The sequence below is a fragment of the Pteropus vampyrus genome, unplaced genomic scaffold (genome assembly GCF_000151845.1).
Source record: "Pteropus vampyrus isolate Shadow unplaced genomic scaffold, Pvam_2.0 Scaffold270, whole genome shotgun sequence".
NCBI lineage: Eukaryota > Metazoa > Chordata > Mammalia > Chiroptera > Pteropodidae > Pteropus > Pteropus vampyrus.
This window is the reverse complement of record NW_011889051.1, coordinates 931,359-948,307: the sequence shown is the minus strand read 5'-3', so window position 1 is coordinate 948,307 and position 16,949 is coordinate 931,359. Positions and strand designations below refer to the sequence as shown.

The 16,949-nt window shown below is 45.1% G+C and overlaps 1 protein-coding gene across 1 annotated transcript in view; it reads right to left on the bottom strand.

The window, feature by feature from the left end:
- Positions 1–16,949, bottom strand: part of LCA5L (LCA5L, lebercilin like) — a 22,517-nt gene that overhangs the window by 3,175 nt on the left and 2,393 nt on the right. The window contains exons 2-6 of the mRNA XM_011375308.2: positions 13,356–13,870; positions 10,792–10,929; positions 3,770–3,854; positions 2,328–2,434; positions 2,047–2,158 (exon numbers count right to left, since the gene is read on the bottom strand). Of these exons, the coding sequence (XP_011373610.1) occupies positions 2,047–2,158; positions 2,328–2,434; positions 3,770–3,854; positions 10,792–10,929; positions 13,356–13,870 (957 nt within the window). The remainder of the gene's footprint in view (positions 1–2,046; positions 2,159–2,327; positions 2,435–3,769; positions 3,855–10,791; positions 10,930–13,355; positions 13,871–16,949) is intronic.

Sequence of the window (16,949 nt, the reverse complement as noted above, 5' to 3'; positions counted from 1 at the left end):
GTCAGACAGGTATGTCACAACCACGCGCAACCAAGGGACCCCAGAGGCGCCGACAGACTCGGATGACCGGCGACAAGAACACAAAGCACTCGCCGCCAGCGGCTTTCTCAAGTTCCTGGTCCGCAGTGTCATCGTCACCAAGCTGGACGGGCGACGAATCTCACTGTGCTGAGAGTGCCCCGCCACCTGGACGGACCGCAAAGCCACTGTGGGAAGTCGCAGTCCCGACACCAGGCTGCACATTGAAGAAATGAATAGACAGCTTGTGTGCACATCGTGTGTGTGTAATAAAACCATAAAGTCCTAAAAACACACACACACACAGAGGTACGCAGCGTGCGGATGCTTACCGCGGCATCCCCATGGGTTAGCAACAGCCAGACCCCCTAAACGTCTGTCACCGGGGTCCTGGTAGGTGAATGGTGTCATGACGTGGACGAACCTGCACGGCAGGAAAGCTGTTCCCAGCCCGCTGCCAAGTGGGACGACCTGCGGACGGGGACACGGGCTTGCCCTTCCCCGGGGCCAGGCACCAGCAGCCCCCTGGGAAAGGCCTGGGCAGGCACAGACGCGTCCACCGCCACGTCCTGACCAGACCAGGCCACTGTCTGTAAACCGGCTCGGCCAGCCGTTCTGGGGCAGAGTGTGGACAAGGCCGAAAGGGCGGGCGAATTGCCTTACGTGAACACATTCTGAAATAAAATTGCCGATTTGTACTCCAGGAAAATGAGAGAGGAATTCTAGAGAGAGAAAGTAATGTGTCTCAAGAGTACGCGGTGAGCATATTCTTCTCTCTGAAGTTCCCTGACACTCCAGAGAAGAAACAAAGCTTTCTAGGCCGACACGGGTGATGGAAGGGACCAGTGACCACCCAAGGCACGGGAACGCAGTGTCCGTCCGCTCCACGAAACTGCCCCGGCGGGTGCCGCCACGCGTCTGTGTAATCCAGACGTCACTCCGAGGCCAGCGGGGCCCCACACTAAGGTGTGACCCCAGCCCCGGGTGGCAGTGGCCATTCCTCCCGTGGAGGCCGAGTTTGCCCAGCGCGCGCGGCTTCACGCAGAGTTCCCTCAGCAATCATTTAATGTGAAAACAATGTTAAGGGAAGGAAAAGGGTCTCCCACCTAGAATTTTCTTTCTAGCCAATTATTAGTGAAGGGCAGAATAGTGACATTTCCACATCAAAGGTACGCACACCTGCCTTAAGTGCACCCATCACCAGAAGCTAGTGGACATGATGGTGTTTACCAAGAAAGAGGACATGGTTAGGAAACATGCCACCATTGAGTCGGGGGAGGTGACAGAACCTGCGGGAAGCGGGGGTCGGGAGGTGCCAGGATGTCACAGAGGCAGGGGGGCCACTGGGCAGGGGCGGACGGGCTTAAGCATAGAGGGCCGGCGTTGCCAGACCCTGCTCGCCACCCTCCCGGCGCCGGCGCCGGCGCCAGCTGGGCAGGTCCTCGCAGGTGCTGACCGCTGCCTGCGGCAGATGTGGCTCTCTGTCCCCTCCCGCCCCACAGCCACAGAGCGTCCGCTCTGACCTGCCCCCGGGAGCCGGCGGGAGCTCTGGCGATGCCGGCCTGCTGCCTGCGGGGTGGGCTGGTGGCTTCTCCGCGCCCAGACGGAGCCCCTGGACAGCGGGACGCCGAGGCGGAGCCTCCGTCCCGCTTAGCCCCTCGGGGCTGCTGTCCGTCAGGGCCAGCGCGCGCTTCCCTCAGCTGGGTTTGATTCTGCAAAACGGCGTCCGTGTAGGACACTCGTGTACGAGGCCGGGGACGGCGAGCGCAGCGCAGCGCAGCGCTGGGGACCGAGGCTCCCGCGGGCGGAGCGCGTCGTGCCAACGAAGGGCCCGCGGAGGTCCCCGGGGCCCCGCGAGCTGCGTCTCCAGCACCGTGGTGGCCGCGCAGGTTCGCCTGATAATCGCGCCTTCCACCGGATCCACGCGTCTGAGGTGCGCGTTTGTCCACGCCCACAACATACAGCAGTAATTCACAGCTTACAAAAATCAAATCAGAGTAAAGGAGACTTAAAAGTTGTTACACTGACCTTCATACTTTCTCTTAGAATCCTCTAGAAGTTTGCTGATATAGTGAGGAATCGCACGGATGATTTCAGCTGATTTTTCTTTATGACCAATGTTTCCTGCTGTCTTTTTACCCTATAATTTAGAAAAGCAGCAGAACACATTTTGGGGGCGGGGGGTACAGATAATTTAAAACTGTATTTCATTCAATAAGTAAAAATACTTTTTGTGTAGAACAAGTGACTGTTTTATTTTTGTAAAGCTATGTTTAATTAGACATTGTGAGATTTCAAATTTGCTGTACCTGAGTCATCAAACACGGAACGTCTTCTGATTTTTGGGTTTCCTGGTGTCTCATCGTTGTAAATGAAACTTTTTTCCTGTCTGCTTGTACTGATTTTGTTGAAGAAACTACAGAACAGGCACCTTGTATATGAGAAATGGATCTTATATTTGGAAGCAATATTGATTTTAAATGTAAAATAACACTGAAGTTTGCAATGTAGCAAAACAAAGTACATTAGATATTTTCTAAAAACTTCCAATATACGTATAACATTTACCACGTTCACTCCCCCACCTCACCATTCGGCTCGTTGTGTCTTATTTTGGGCCACGAAGGTTATGCACATCACCGTGGTAGGGTCCCAAGCACGCTGGCGTTAGGATGGGTCGGCATCCCTGATCAAGGGCACGGCTGTCCCTGTTTGTTCACGGGATTCAAAACTGCAGGCGTGCAGCTGAGGGAGCAGGCACCGCCATCTCCGGTGTCGTGGTCCCTGCCTGCCAAGGGTTAGCGGGCCCAGGCCAAGAGGCAGGACTGCGAAATTGAGACCGCCTTTTCCCTGAAGCATTCATTATCCCTTTTGAATGCGCCCATGGTCGATTTTGTCATCACCTCTGCTGGCTGTTATTCTGGCTTACAAGCCAGAGGCAGCAAAGGCAGGCAGGGAAATTTGAGGCTGTTGCCTTAAAAAATAAACACGTGGTCACTTCTACTAAAGCAGGGTGAATGTCCCTGCCGTAACTCTTCTGAGCAGAGTATTCCAGCCGGGGCTCTTATGGGGGCGGAAGGTAAGTACATCCTGTCTCGAAGGGAAAAATACTACTCGGCAATAAAAAGGTACGAACTACTGGTAGTCGTAGCACCGTGGATGGGTCTCAAAAACATTATGCTGGACTAAACGAAATTCTAGAACAGGCCGACTCAGCTGCTGTGACCTAAGGGACTCAGTGGTCGCCTCAGGCCAGGGATGGGGCCACTGACTGCAAAGGGGGCCCAAGGGACCTTCTGGAGGAGATGGAAATGGCCTGTATCTTCCCGGGCGGTGGATACGTGGGTATCAGCACTTGTCAAAACCCACTAATTGCTCACTTAACTTGAATGCCTTTTAGTGAGGCGAACTGTACCGAAATAAAGTTGATTTTAAAGTCCACACACTGGCTAATAGATATTTTTAGGAAGTTCAAAATTTGGCAGACGTTTTGCTTCAAACTGAAAAGTTCTCTCATTTCTCCTGAAGTAAGAACATACAAGACGGGAAGATGGGAAAGCAGGAAAGTATTTCTATGCTTTTCTAGATGTTTCAACCATGGCACAGTTTCATTTTTTTCCTAGAATCACAAAAACTGTTCCAATGCCCAATAAAATGATTTTAAAAAATATCCATTATTATGGTGATATAAGTTAGAAAAATTGACTAGTTACTTAAGAATAGATTTTGAGCAAAAATGATTAAAACATACCTTTTGGATAATCTTCTTTGTCATGTAAATTTTTAAGTATCCTATTAGTGTAGATGTTTTTAATTTCAAGCTCTCGATCCTTCTCCTAAAGAAAACCACAATACCAATTTTTCTATAAATACTTGCTTTTAACAACTTTCATTTCTTTTAAAAAGCAATTTACGTGAGTTCAGTATTCTCTGAATAAAATCTAGAATTCTAGCGGAAACAGAAATAGGTCATATCATTATATATAATTCCTGACATCGGAAAGTACTTTTTAACAGTGACAAAGTATTGTGATAAGGACAATATTTTTGGAAAGTTTCCAAGCCAGGTTCTTTCACTTTTTTCTGTCCCTTGAGTCTGTGCCATGAAGTTCATTGCTCTTCTGCATGGTACAATAGTGCCCACTAGCCACGTTGAGATTTTTAGCTAATTAAAATAAAATAAAATGAAAAATTCAGCCCTCAGTCACATTGCCCATATTTCAAGTGCTCAGTAGCTACCTGTGACTGGTGAGCACAGTGTCGGCCAGTGAAGACGGGAATGTCTCCCTCATCACGGAATGTTCTAGTAGGCGGGGCTGCATTTAGATAGCAGGTGCAGGGTGAGTAAAGTCTATAGCATTGTTCGGCTTTACATTTCCATATTGACTTTTTAAAGTCTCAGCAAAACAAAAGATTTGAAATCCTGGCTTGTTGATGGGGGGAAAAAATATCTAATTAAATACCAAACACTCCTTCGTCCGCATACGTCAAGAGGCAAGCCTGTTCACTCCAGACCCCCGGGATTCAGTCAAAGCCCCAGTCAAGGAGAGGTGGGCATATGCATCAAGGGCGTGTCCCGCTGTCTGGTTAGAGAGGAAGAGCCGGGAGCGAGGGCCTCAGGGATGGGGGAAGACACGAAAAAAGATTTAGATGTCGAGAGGGCCAAGTTTGTTTTTTTAAATTTATTTATTTGAATTAGTTTTGAGTGTACAGTACATTGTTTAGACATCTCTATGTTTATAAAACGATCCCCCCAGTTGCTCCCTCCCTCCCCTGGCCCTCTACCTAGCCGTTATATTAATGCTGACTGCATTCCCTATGCCGTGCTCCCCATCCCCGTGACCATCTATCAACTACTAATTTGTACTTCTTTAACCCTTTACCCAATTCCCCCAGCCCCCCAACCCCCTCCCCTCTGTCTGTCACCAAATTGTCCACTACATTTGTGAGTCTGTTTTTGATTAGTTTGTTCTTTTTGTTCCTTAGATTCCACATATAAGTGAAATCATGTGGTATTTATCTTTCTCTGTCTGACTTATTTCACTCATCGTAATAACCGCTAGGTCCATCCATGTCCTTGCAAATGGTAGCATTTCATTTTTTTTTAGTGGCTGAGTGATATTCCATTATATATATGAACCATAATTTCTTTATCCGATCATCTGTTGATGGGCATTTAGGTTGCTTCCATATCTTGGCTATTGTGAATTGTGCTGCCATGAATATTGTGGTGCATAGATCTTTACGAATTATTGTTTTGGTTTCCTTTGGATAAGTACTCAGAAGTGCAATTGCTGGGCCTAGAGGGCCAAGTTTTGATTATCTGGAAAATTCGGTTACGTCTCTTGGTTTGATGGGGATCCTCAGAGGGTCAGTAGGTACTCCAGCAGCAGAGGGAGCGAGGAGGCAGATTGAGAACTGCTGACGGACAGGTGGCTGGCGCAGGGATGGCCGGGTCAGACGGAGGTAACGGGAACAAAGGCTTAAGTCCAGGTACCCACAGAGCTGGGCCCCGAGCGGAAGATGACAGGCTCAGAACGCAATCCAGGATACTCGTGCGATTGAGTTCAATCAGTTAATCACGAGAAACAGTGAGAAATAAAATCCGCCTTCAGGGAGGCTCACAAATGCTTGTGGAATATTTGTGGGAAAGGCTACGCACAGGCTCGGAGAGCAGCAGGTCCGTGTTAAAGCGGAAGTCGAGTTATGGTGTGGAACTTTATTCAGGTCAGCACGGACAGCTTCCAAAACTCAGAGGGGACAATGTCTTAATAGACACGATTTCTTTGGCAGGGGGAAGCTTGCAGCCTGGATGACAGCTGGGTGCAGTACGTTTGGGAGTTGTGGAAGGCTGACATCATCCTCTTACGTTGATTCAGATTCTGGAAATGGTGCGGGGCCTAGACTTGGGGCCTAGACTTGGTGTCGAATGACTTTTTTGTGTGTGTTGGTGCCGAAATCCGGGAATGAACCATCGAATGACTTTGAAATGAGTTTCAAGGTACAGAAATAGAAGTGTCGACCTTTGAGACCATACCCTCCCACGCTCAAGTATTAAAGTCTGTGTTTGTGTGACGGATTGTCTTTTCCTAAAATTGCAACAGCAGTGTTTCTGGTCCCATATGCTCTTCTAGAACCTTGTGACTCCCCATCAAGGGCTGGAGTCTACGCTCTCCCCCTTGTGCTGTCTTGACAAAGGGGGGCTGCCTAATGCTCCACTGTGCACATATACCACATTTCACTTGTCCATTCATTTGCTGATGGACACTCAGGTTGCTTCCACATTTTAGCCATTGTGAACGCTGCTATGAACATGGGTGTGCAAATAACTTTTCGAGACCTGCTTTTAATTCTTTTGGGTATAGCCAGAAGTGGAATTGCTGGATCATATGCATTTTTAATTTTTTGAGGAATTGCCATACTGTTGACCATAGTAGCTGTACCATTTGACATTCCCACCAACAGTTCAAATTTCTCCATATCCTTGCCAATACTTTTTTTTTTGGATAGCAGCCATCCTAATGGGCGAGAAGTTGTATCTCATAGTTTTGATTTGCATTTTCCTAAAGATCTGTTGAGCATCTTTTCATATGCTTCTTGGCCATTCCTATATTTTCTTTGGAGAAATGTTTAAGTCCTTTCCCTGTTTTGAGTCAGATTGTTTTTTAGTTGACTTGTTCTCATAGCCTCTTTTAATCTATAAATTCTATCCTCAACTCCTTTGTTTCTCTTTGCTATTTACTTGTAGAATCTGGGTTATTCGTGCTGCAGAGTTTCCTACAGTCCAATGCTGCTGATTGCATCCCCGAGATGTTGTTTATCATGTTCCCCTGCCTGGGTTTCTTTTACTTTGGTAGTTAGGTCTGAATGTTTAATCAGATCTAGGTCCAGTTTGGGAGGCCAGAGTGCTCCATAGGTGGTGGTGTGTACATCAGTCAGGAAGTACATCCTCAGCAATATTTATTTTCTGTTTTATTGTTTTTTGTTTTTTTTTTTGGTAAATAGCCATCTTAATGGGTGTGAAGTGGTATCTCACTAAGATTACAATTTGCATTTCCCTAATGATTAGTGATATTGAGCATCTTTTCATGTGCTCACTGGACATTTGTATATTTTCTTTGGAGAAATGTCTATCCAAGTTCTTTGTTCATTTTTAAATTGGGTTCTTTGCTTGTTTGTTGCTGAGTTTCCCATAACTTTTTAATTTCTAAAAAAATTTTCAATTATAGTTGGCATGCAATAATATGTTAGTTTCAGGTGTACAACACAGTGATTAGACATTTATGTAAATTATGAAGTGATCACCCAATGAAACCAGTAGTCATTTGACACCATACATAGTTATTATAGTACTACTGACTATATTCCACGTTATACCCTACATCCCCATGACTATGTGTAACTACCAATTTGTACCTCTTAATCCCCTCCCCCACCCCACGCCCCAATCTGACAACCATCAAAGTGCTCTCTGTATCTGTGAGCTTGTTTCCGTTGTTTGTTTATCCTGTTCTCTACATTCCACATATGACACCTGTCTTTCTCTGTCTGACTTACTTGACTCAGCACAATGCCCACTGGATCTGTCCATGTTGTTGCAGATGGCAAGATTTCATTCTTTTTTATGGCTGAGTAATGTTCCATAGAGTGTGTGTGCGTGTGTGTGTGTGTGTGTGTGTGTGTGTGCGTGTGTGCGTGTGTGTGTGTGTGTATACATACCACCTCTTTTTTATCCATTCACCCATTGATGGACACCCAGGTTGCCTCCATATCTTGGCTACTGTAAGTAATGATGCAATGAACATACGGATTCTCATGCCCCTTCAATGTTTTCGATTTCTTCAGATAAATACCCAGAAGTGGGATAATTGGGTCCTTCTTGGTCCCTTGTTATAGCCTTTGTTTTAAAGTCTATTTTGTTGTTTTAAGTATTGCTACCCCAGCTTTTTTTTTTGTTTCCATTTTCGTGAAACTCCTTTTTTCATTCCTTTACTTTCAGTCTCTGTGTGTCTTTTGATCTGAAGTGAGTCTCTTGTAGGCAGCATATGTAAGGGTCTTGTTTTCTTATCCATTCAGCCGCTCTATCTTTTTCTTTTGATTGGAGCATTTAATCCATTTACATTTAAAGTAATTGTTGCTAGGTATGTAGTTATCGCCATTTTATTATTCACATTTTTTATCTTTTTATCTTTTTTCTTCTTCTTAAAGAAGTCCCAATAACATTTCCTGTAATACTGGTTTAGTGATGATGAATTTCTTTAGCTTTTTCTTGTCTGAGAAACTGTTTATTTCTCTGTTGATTCTAAATGATAGCTTTGCTGGGTAGAGTAATCTTGGTTGTAGGTCCTTGCTTTTCATCACTTTGAATATTTCCTGCCAATCCCTTCTGTCCTGCAAAGTTTCTGTCGAGAAATCAGCTGACAGTCTTATGGGTGCTCCCTTGTAGGTAACTAACTGTTTTTCTCTTGCTGCTTTTAAGATTCTTTCTTTTTTTTTTTTTTTTAACCTTTGGCACTTTAATTATGACGTATCTTGGTGTGGGCCTCTTTGGGTTCATCTTGTTTGGGACTCCCTGCACTTCCTGGGCTTGCATGTCTATTTCCTTCACCAGGTTAAGGAAGTTTTCCATCATTATTTCTTGAAATAGGTTTTCAATTCTTCGCTCTCTTCTCCTTTTGGTATCCCTAAGATGCGAATGTTGGTATGCTTGAGGTTGTCCCAGGGCCCCTTAAACTATCGTCATTTTTTTGGATTCTTTTTTCTTTTTGCTGTTCTGACTGGGTGTTTTTTGCTACCTTATTTTCTAAATCACTGATTTGATTCTTCGCTTCATCTGATCTACTGTTGATTCCCCCTAAGGCATTCTTCATTTCAGTTACTGTAGTCTTCATTTCCGACTGGGTCTTTTTTATGTTCTCTATCTCCACTTTTATTTTTATCTCTTTGTTTAAGTTCTCACTGAGTTCATCTACTGTTCCCCTAAGCTCACTGAGCATCCTTATAACAAGTGTTTTGAACTCTGCATTTGACAGATTGCTTGTCTCCATTTTGTTTAGTTCTTTCTCTGGAGCTTTGTTCTTTCTTTTGGAATATGTTTCTTTGGCATCCCATTAGGCTGCCTACTTGTGTTTGTTACTATGTATTGTATAGGGCTGTTATGTCTCCTGGTCTTAGTAGAGTGGCCTTATGTAATAGATGTGCTGTGGGTCCCAGTGGCAGGCAGTCTTCCCTGGTCACGTGAGCTGGGTGCTCCAGGTGTGTCCCTTGTGTGGGTTGTGTGTGCCATCATCCTGTGTTGTAGTTGAGCCTGGGTTGCCGTTTGCATGTCAGTGGGAGGGATTAGCCTTCAGGCTGATTGGTCGTGATGACTGGCTGTGACCAGTAGAGGAGCTGTTGTGCAGGGACCGACCCTACAGAGCAGGATTCACTTTAGCAGGACTCTGGTGCCTGCCCAGTCTGCCCTTTGGGCGTGTCGTCCTCAGGCGTGACTGAAGGTGGTGCTCTGGCTCAGACCAAAGCTGTCCACTGGACATGCAGGCTGGGGCCTCCTGGTAGGGGCGAATGTCACAGGCCAAGTTCAGCTGCAGCCTGTAACTCACCCGGGGACACCAGGCGTGAGTCACCAAGCAATCCGCAGATGGCCATCACCCACGCTGGGCTTGGAAATGCCTAAAGAGGCCAAGCTGCAAACCGAGGCCAGCTGCCTCTGCCACTGCTGCTGGGCTTGGGGCTGCTCAGTAAGCGGTATGGGGCACGCCGAGGCCAGATGCTGCTTGTTTGGGTTTTGTGAACCTTTGAGAGATTTTAGGAAAGTTCGAAGCCTGAGCCAAGACAGGCTGTTTATATGGAAAAGCCATTGGAAGCGGCCTGGGTGGGCCTGTACGTTGGGAGGGGGAGGGTCTCAAGGAGTCACCAGGCCGGGGACCAGTGTTAACTATGTTGATGGTGACGCAGATACGGCAGCCGCCTAGGTCTGTGAGCTGGTGGGGGCAGGCTCAACGAAGGGACAAAATGGCGGGGAGAGCCGCCCCTCAGCCCTTGCCCCGAAGCAGATGACTCAGTTCTTCCCGTGTGTCCCTGGCAACTTTTGTTTGCAGCCCCAGTGCTGGCGGGAGCCAGCGAGTCGTTAGCAGTGAGTCTGCGCTAGACTTCAGGCAACTCCCAGTGATGGCTCTTCCATAGTTCAGTTGTCATTTTGATGTTGTCATGGGAGCACAGCATTCAAGCCCAGCGTTTACCTACTCCGCCATCTTGACTGGAAGCCTATTTATTGAACTTTTATGAGTTTATTTGAGCCAAATTGATGACATGTGCTGGGGAGCAAGCTCTCAAATGCTCCCTTAAAGTGCACTGTAAAGAACAGTTTTGCAAGTGAAATGTTAAAATAAATCTATAGGCCACTAAAATTACCCTACACATTTTAATGTTATAAGTTAATTTTTAAATTTAAAAATTTATTTTGGGTTCCATTAAAAAATTAACAAAATATAGTAATATTACTTCATATGATGAAATAAAAATAACAGGAAGTTTTATTAATAAGTACGATAGAGCTTTAATTTTTCTAATTTCGGCACACATTCACCAGGCCGTTAACTCATTTTAATAATTTCAAATCCTCTATCCATTCACATGGTTGTAGGGCAAAAAGTTAATTTGAGAAATGTATTCCTAAAGTTAAATAATTTAGAGATATAATAGGCATAGATAACTCTGATATTTTGAGAAGCAGAATTTCACAAATTTTGTTGCATTTGGCCTTAAAAGAAGTACCTTAAGTTTTTGTTGAAGGCGTGTGACTTCCATCTGCAGGGTCTTTGTAGCCATTTGAGCTGCTATTGTCTTCTGGTTCTCGACAGCCAGCTGCCGATGGAAGGCTTTATTGTTCAGCCCCAGCTGTTTCTCCAAGCTCTGAAAACAGTATATGTTTCAACCACTCTGTAACCAGTGTAGTTTTATTAAAAACTTCAATTGTAATGGAACTTATTACATTTATGAGAAGTGCAAATTTTTAATACGATTTTAGTGTATGACTTGCATAAGGGACATATTATTAGAACTAAACAAACATACACCCAAAAAGCCAAAAAATCCCAGACCCAAACTCTAGGGAATAAATATCATATGTTTTGAATCTAATGTTTTCTATACTCTAGAATCTGATAAAAAAAAAATTTTTTTTTGAATGGATTCTGAAAAATCAATAAATAAAATCAAGGTCACCTTTTAAACCTAATCAGTTCTGCCAAAGTGAAGTATTCTGCTAACTCGGCATAGTGGACGCTAAGTCCTCACTTATGTCTTGGGTGGGTTATTGGAGACTGTGACTTTAAGTAAAATGATGTATAGTGAAACCAGTTTTACCACAGGCTAATTGATATAAACTAGAGTTAAGTTCCTACGGCATATTTCTGGTCATAAAAACACCACCAAACTTCTAAATAAAGACCTAAAACACTTCTAATATTAAACATCGAAATAAATGTGAGCTATACATTCATTTAAGAAAGATAAATTAAAAACAAGATAATTCTTTGTCGACCTGCTGATTCCAGTTCAGGGGGGTGGCTGGGCAGCGTCTTTCCAGGCAGCTCGGGGGACAAGGCGGGACCCGCCCAGGACAGGACGCCCTTCTACTCTTCCATCGTAGGGCCCCTCACCCAACAGCCACACGCACTCACACTGGGACGAGGCGGGCACCGACTCCCCTTGCGTGCATGGCTGTGGGACGTGTTTTTCTCATCGACATTGTAAGGACACGACGTCAGATGAAATGATGCTATTCAATGACCGGCTGTATTCTTTATAAGCCTCTCAAGCCTCTCTTTCTAAGGGGGTGTCTAGCATCAGTGCAGACCATCGTGGACCATGACCGATCACTGCGATGGGAAGTCGCACTGCGGACTCACAGAGCCACAGCCACATGGACCAACTGTGACGGTGAAAGGGCTGCTTTAGCCTGCGCCCATCTCTACGTGGGGCTTGCTCGCTGCTGCCCGGGGGGACTCCTCGGCCTGGGCGTGAGCGGAGCGTGGGCCGAGGCTCTTCTTTCTTTTATTTTCCATTAAGTGTGGTTTCCCCCATTGTGACATTAACACTTCCTCATTAAAGAAAAGTTTGAAATATGACAAGCTAAAAGGATGAAATAATCGCTAAAGTCCCACTCCCTAAACTATTAACATTAAAACAATTGCCTACGTGTTTGGGCCAACGAACATTTTTATCCCCAACCAAATGCCCTACAACTAGATGGAATTTCTCATAAAACCAAGTGCTTCTGATAAGAAAACAGTCAATTAGTTCTTGAATTCTTTTCGATTTTGTTAATATAGAAACATTAACTGCTTAAACATGTAGATGTAAAAATGTGTGGATGAAATAAAAATACTTTTACTTTTACATGACATATGCTAATTCCCTAAAAGCCCAGAGAAGGGAACTTCGGTGTCTTATACGAGTGAAAACAGAGGTTCTCGTTACTTTCTGTAGCTCACATATCTATTTGATGTGAGAAAATTCTCTTTGAAAATAGAGGAGGATTTTACCAAAGAGATAAAAAAGTGAATGAAATGAATCTGATATTTTCTTAGTTCAAGATCATAGAAAATACTTCTTTCACCATTGTCTTAAGGAATTTAACAGTAAATTAATTCCATTTATATTTTTATGTCTATAGAGACCAAAAACTAACTGATGTAAAATAGGCAGAATTGTTGATATAATCGAGGTGTTCTCCCAAATCATCCTTACAATGGAACCCCCAAGCTTTGGACAGCTGTGTATTGTTGAGGAAAATCAACCTATTCATTTCTTTGATGATTTTAATTCCTTTTTCCCTCTCTGTTCCCAGGAGTATTATCTGGGAGGAATTTCTATTTCAAAAGTATCGAAATGTCCTGGTAGGAGTGACTGGACAAACCCCCGAGGGAGGCGGCCAGCAAAGGGACTGAAGAGAGGCACCTTAGGTTTTTGGGGCGGTAGCCTTTTTAATAAACAGTTTGAAGCAGAGGGTTGGTTTCTAAGACAGGTCTCACACAACACGACACAACACAACACGAGAACACAACACAATGCAACCTTTCAGCACGTGAGAAACGTCCACTGACACCGGCGGCTGGGCGGGCTTAGAGGACAATCATCTTCGGACCTTTCCAGTTCCCAGCTGGCCATTTCTGTCCTCCCATCAAGCCCGCTACCTGCCCCGTGTCCAGGTGACCCCGTATCCAGGCGACCCCGGAAGGGGGCAGCGCATCGTTAGACAGCGGCGAGGAACGAGGTGCACCCTCTGCGTATCCGCTTTGGAAACTTAACATTTCTAGGCCTCTGAAGATACAGACCTGTATTTTTTTGTCATTTGCCTCCATTTTCGTCGTAAGCACAGACAAGCTTTGCGTGAGCTCCTCCCTCTCCGCGAGGGTTCTGTCTTCAGAGAGTTTCTGCAGAGCCTGCAGGGCGTCCTTGGTCCTCAGCAGCTCGCAGTCCGTGTCTCTGAGCTTCCTGGAGACGGTCCTTTCCTTCTCCTTGGATTTCCTGAGCAGCTGCCTTAAATTTTTTACTTCATTCTGATGTTTAATCATAATCTGAGGTACGTTATTTTGTGAATTCTCATATTTTCCTATAGCTTTCAAGTGCCTAATCTGAAGTTTTTTCAAAAATTGGTTTTCTACGACTGTGGCTTCCAGTTTACGATGTATATCGGATAATTCATTTTTTAGTTCTTTAATCTTATGAAGTCTTGCTGAGAGTATGCGATGGGTCATGGCATCTCTTCTTTGGGCAATCAGATTGATTTTAGAATTTAAAAATGATACATTCCAGTTGTGCTTTTTATCAGTTGAGATTTCCTTCTGGCCTGTGTAAGCAGATAATCCAGTTTGTTACCAGTAATATATGTATATATAGATATAGAAATGCAGCTGTTCCAATATGCATGCATATTGCATGCATAACCCCCTGGCACACATATATATGTTAATTGAAAATGAGAAGGGGAAAGAACTAACGTTTAATGAATACCTAAGCTTAGGCTGGGTACTTTATATATAGATTTCTCATTTAATATGATTCTTTAAGATCAGTTGCAGCCTATTTCATAGCTAGACATTTTAAGTTGTTTGTCCAAGTTTACAAACCACATAGGGACACAGTAGATTGGAAACCAGATCTTCTTTGACTCTGAAACCTGTACTCATTTGATAAAAGCTAAATTAAAAATCACGATAATAGCATTTACTAAGTGCTTACCATATGTCAGACATTAAACTAAATGCCTTATATAGGTTATCTGATTTAAGTCTTCTGACAATGTTATGAGGTAGAGTGTAATATTAGAGCTCAACATTATATATGAAGATCTCATATATCCACAAAGACCCTTAAAAAGCCATTAACCTGCTTAGACTTTACATACAGATAATCCATGTCTCAATAGGTCCAACACAGGCTGTTTTTCCTACTTTACTTTGCCTGGGCACTGAGTAAAGTAGCTAAGGAGCTTGCGATCAGGGTCTGTTTTAAATAAAAAGTATCTAAACAATCTCACGGCAAGCATATGAGCACCAAGATTACGTAATTGAATTTGAGTATGTCAGATGTATGCATAGCATCACTGTATTATCATCCCATTTTACAGATGAACAAACTGATGTTTAGTGACGTCACTTGTTGAGGGGTGCACAGCTAGTCAGTGGAGAGACAGAACCCAGGTCTGTGTGCCTACACAGCTGCTCCGTATCTAGGATAGATACTTATGTATATGTGCACATCTGTGTGTGTGTGTGTGTGTGTGTGTGTACATACTAGTACATCTATATTCTGAGAGAGACTGAATCTGGATTCCAGAATCTAAAATATCTAGTCTTCATCCTGGAGAGAGAAAGGAAGGTCATGGCCAGCCTCACTGGAGTCCTACCCTTAAGCTACTGGCCGAGCGTGGACACATTCTGAGACAGGGCTTAATACGTCTGCTGTGGGAAAGGCGACTCTGCCTGGGATGGGAACAGTGAGCCAGAAGAAGCGGAGGGTGCTTTCTGGGGTCAAGCGTTTGAATCCTGGCTGACAGACCGTATGGATTTGACCACGACCACACTATCTGTATCGCATCGGTAACTGATGGGCTGCCTTTCCAGCTATGCCTCCCATGGTATTTAATTTCCCACTGGTCACAATTTAGCAGGGGGTATGGTTGACTCTGAGTATTTTGGAGTCGGCTTTTGAGCACATTGAAAACTGGAAAGCAGAGCAGGCCATTTTCTGCGCCACCCACTAAGAAGGCCAGTGGAAGTGCCTGTGGTTGTGTCAAGGCCACTCAAACACCTTGGGCCCTGGCAGGGGGAGCCCTAAACCCAGGGGATGTGGATCAGGCTGGGTTTTAAAACAGGGGTGGGTGGTGGCTGTCATGTTCTACGCCATGCCCAGCATGACTGAGCTTGACCTCTAACTTGTAGTGCCTTCCAGGTCTTGGGTGGCGTGACCTTGGAGAGGAGAGGGAGCTCCTAGAAGGATGAGGGCTGGTGGGTCATGTGGGCAGGAGAGGCTTGTGCTCTTGTCTCACGTGCGTTCAAGTGATGGGAGAGTGGGCAGAGTCCGCAGGAGTGGGTGCCTGGGGACTCGCCCACGGCCTGAGGGCACTGGCCAAGGCCCCAGGCGGGGCTGTGCGCAGGGGGCTTGGGTGCTCTGGAAAGAGGAGGTGTCAGCCTTTTAGGCATCATGTGGGCAAGGAACACAGACATGATGAGAACGGAGGGCCAGAGGCCCTTCCTCGAATGTTCTTGTCTGTGCAAGGCCCTCCACGTGACCTCTGTTCCCCACATTGCGCCTGAGGTTGAACTTCTTGTCTGCCTTAGTGGGCGGGTGGGAAGGGACGAGTCAGGTTGATTCAGAAAGGTAAACGTGCCACCTGGCATTTGAGTGGTAGAGAACAAGTTCATACTCTACACACCACACATACTCACATAGCTGTGAAGCATACAGAAAATGAAGATCAGGTTTAATCCTTAATGGTTTTATATTTCATTATCCTAACCTACACATAATAAGAATGGCAAAACTTATAATTTCTATGTCATTTCACACAGTTAAGGCAGATTCAGCTGAATGATTAAACTACTCTTAGGATACTTAATTTTTAAACCATTGAGTGAGTTAAAACACTCATATTAATTCACCAAAACCATGTACATTTAAGTCCGTAGTTAACCAAAAAGGCCCTGTTCTCATCGCTTACAATGCAACGTGCTCTTCTAACAGTCCCCAGAACGTGCGGGCACTCCTTCCTCTCCTTCCTAGGCACCACCCCCCGCCCCCCACCCAGCTGTCCTCATAGCGCGCCGCCCTGCGCATGCGGTTCCTTCCCCTGTCCTCCCTGGCCTCGTCTCGTCCCCTCTCCTGGTCCCTTCGCTCTTCGGCTTCGCCTTCTGTTCCATCCTCGTGGCTTGGTTCTGCTCCATGTTCCCCCTTGCTTCTGCTGGCTCTGCCCTCTGCCCTGTCTACTCTGTATTTCCCCTTCATAGAGCTGGCGACTTCCTCCAAGGATGGGGTAAGAAGAGGGTCGGGGGGGCCTCCCCCCTTTCTGGTCTCCACAGCTCCCAGAGGCTGCCTCTTTCAACACTACCTTGGTCTTCCACCTACACCGACTAAAGACAACAGGGCAAAAAGTGTCCCCACAACCAACAGCAGTAAATGAATTTCTTTTCTGGTATACCAGTTTTGGGAATGACTGTATCGCACGTTTTGGCATCGTATTGACATAACACATCAAAAAGGATATGTAAGCAAAAGAGTTCTGAAAGTACATTTCCTACAAAAGAAGGAAATGTCCAATATTTGAAAATCAGATTGCAGAAATAAACTGCTTGCTATTTACATTGATTACAGTCAACCTCCAGGATTTGACCAAAGCAAACATCCTATCAAATTGAAGTCCTCATTTC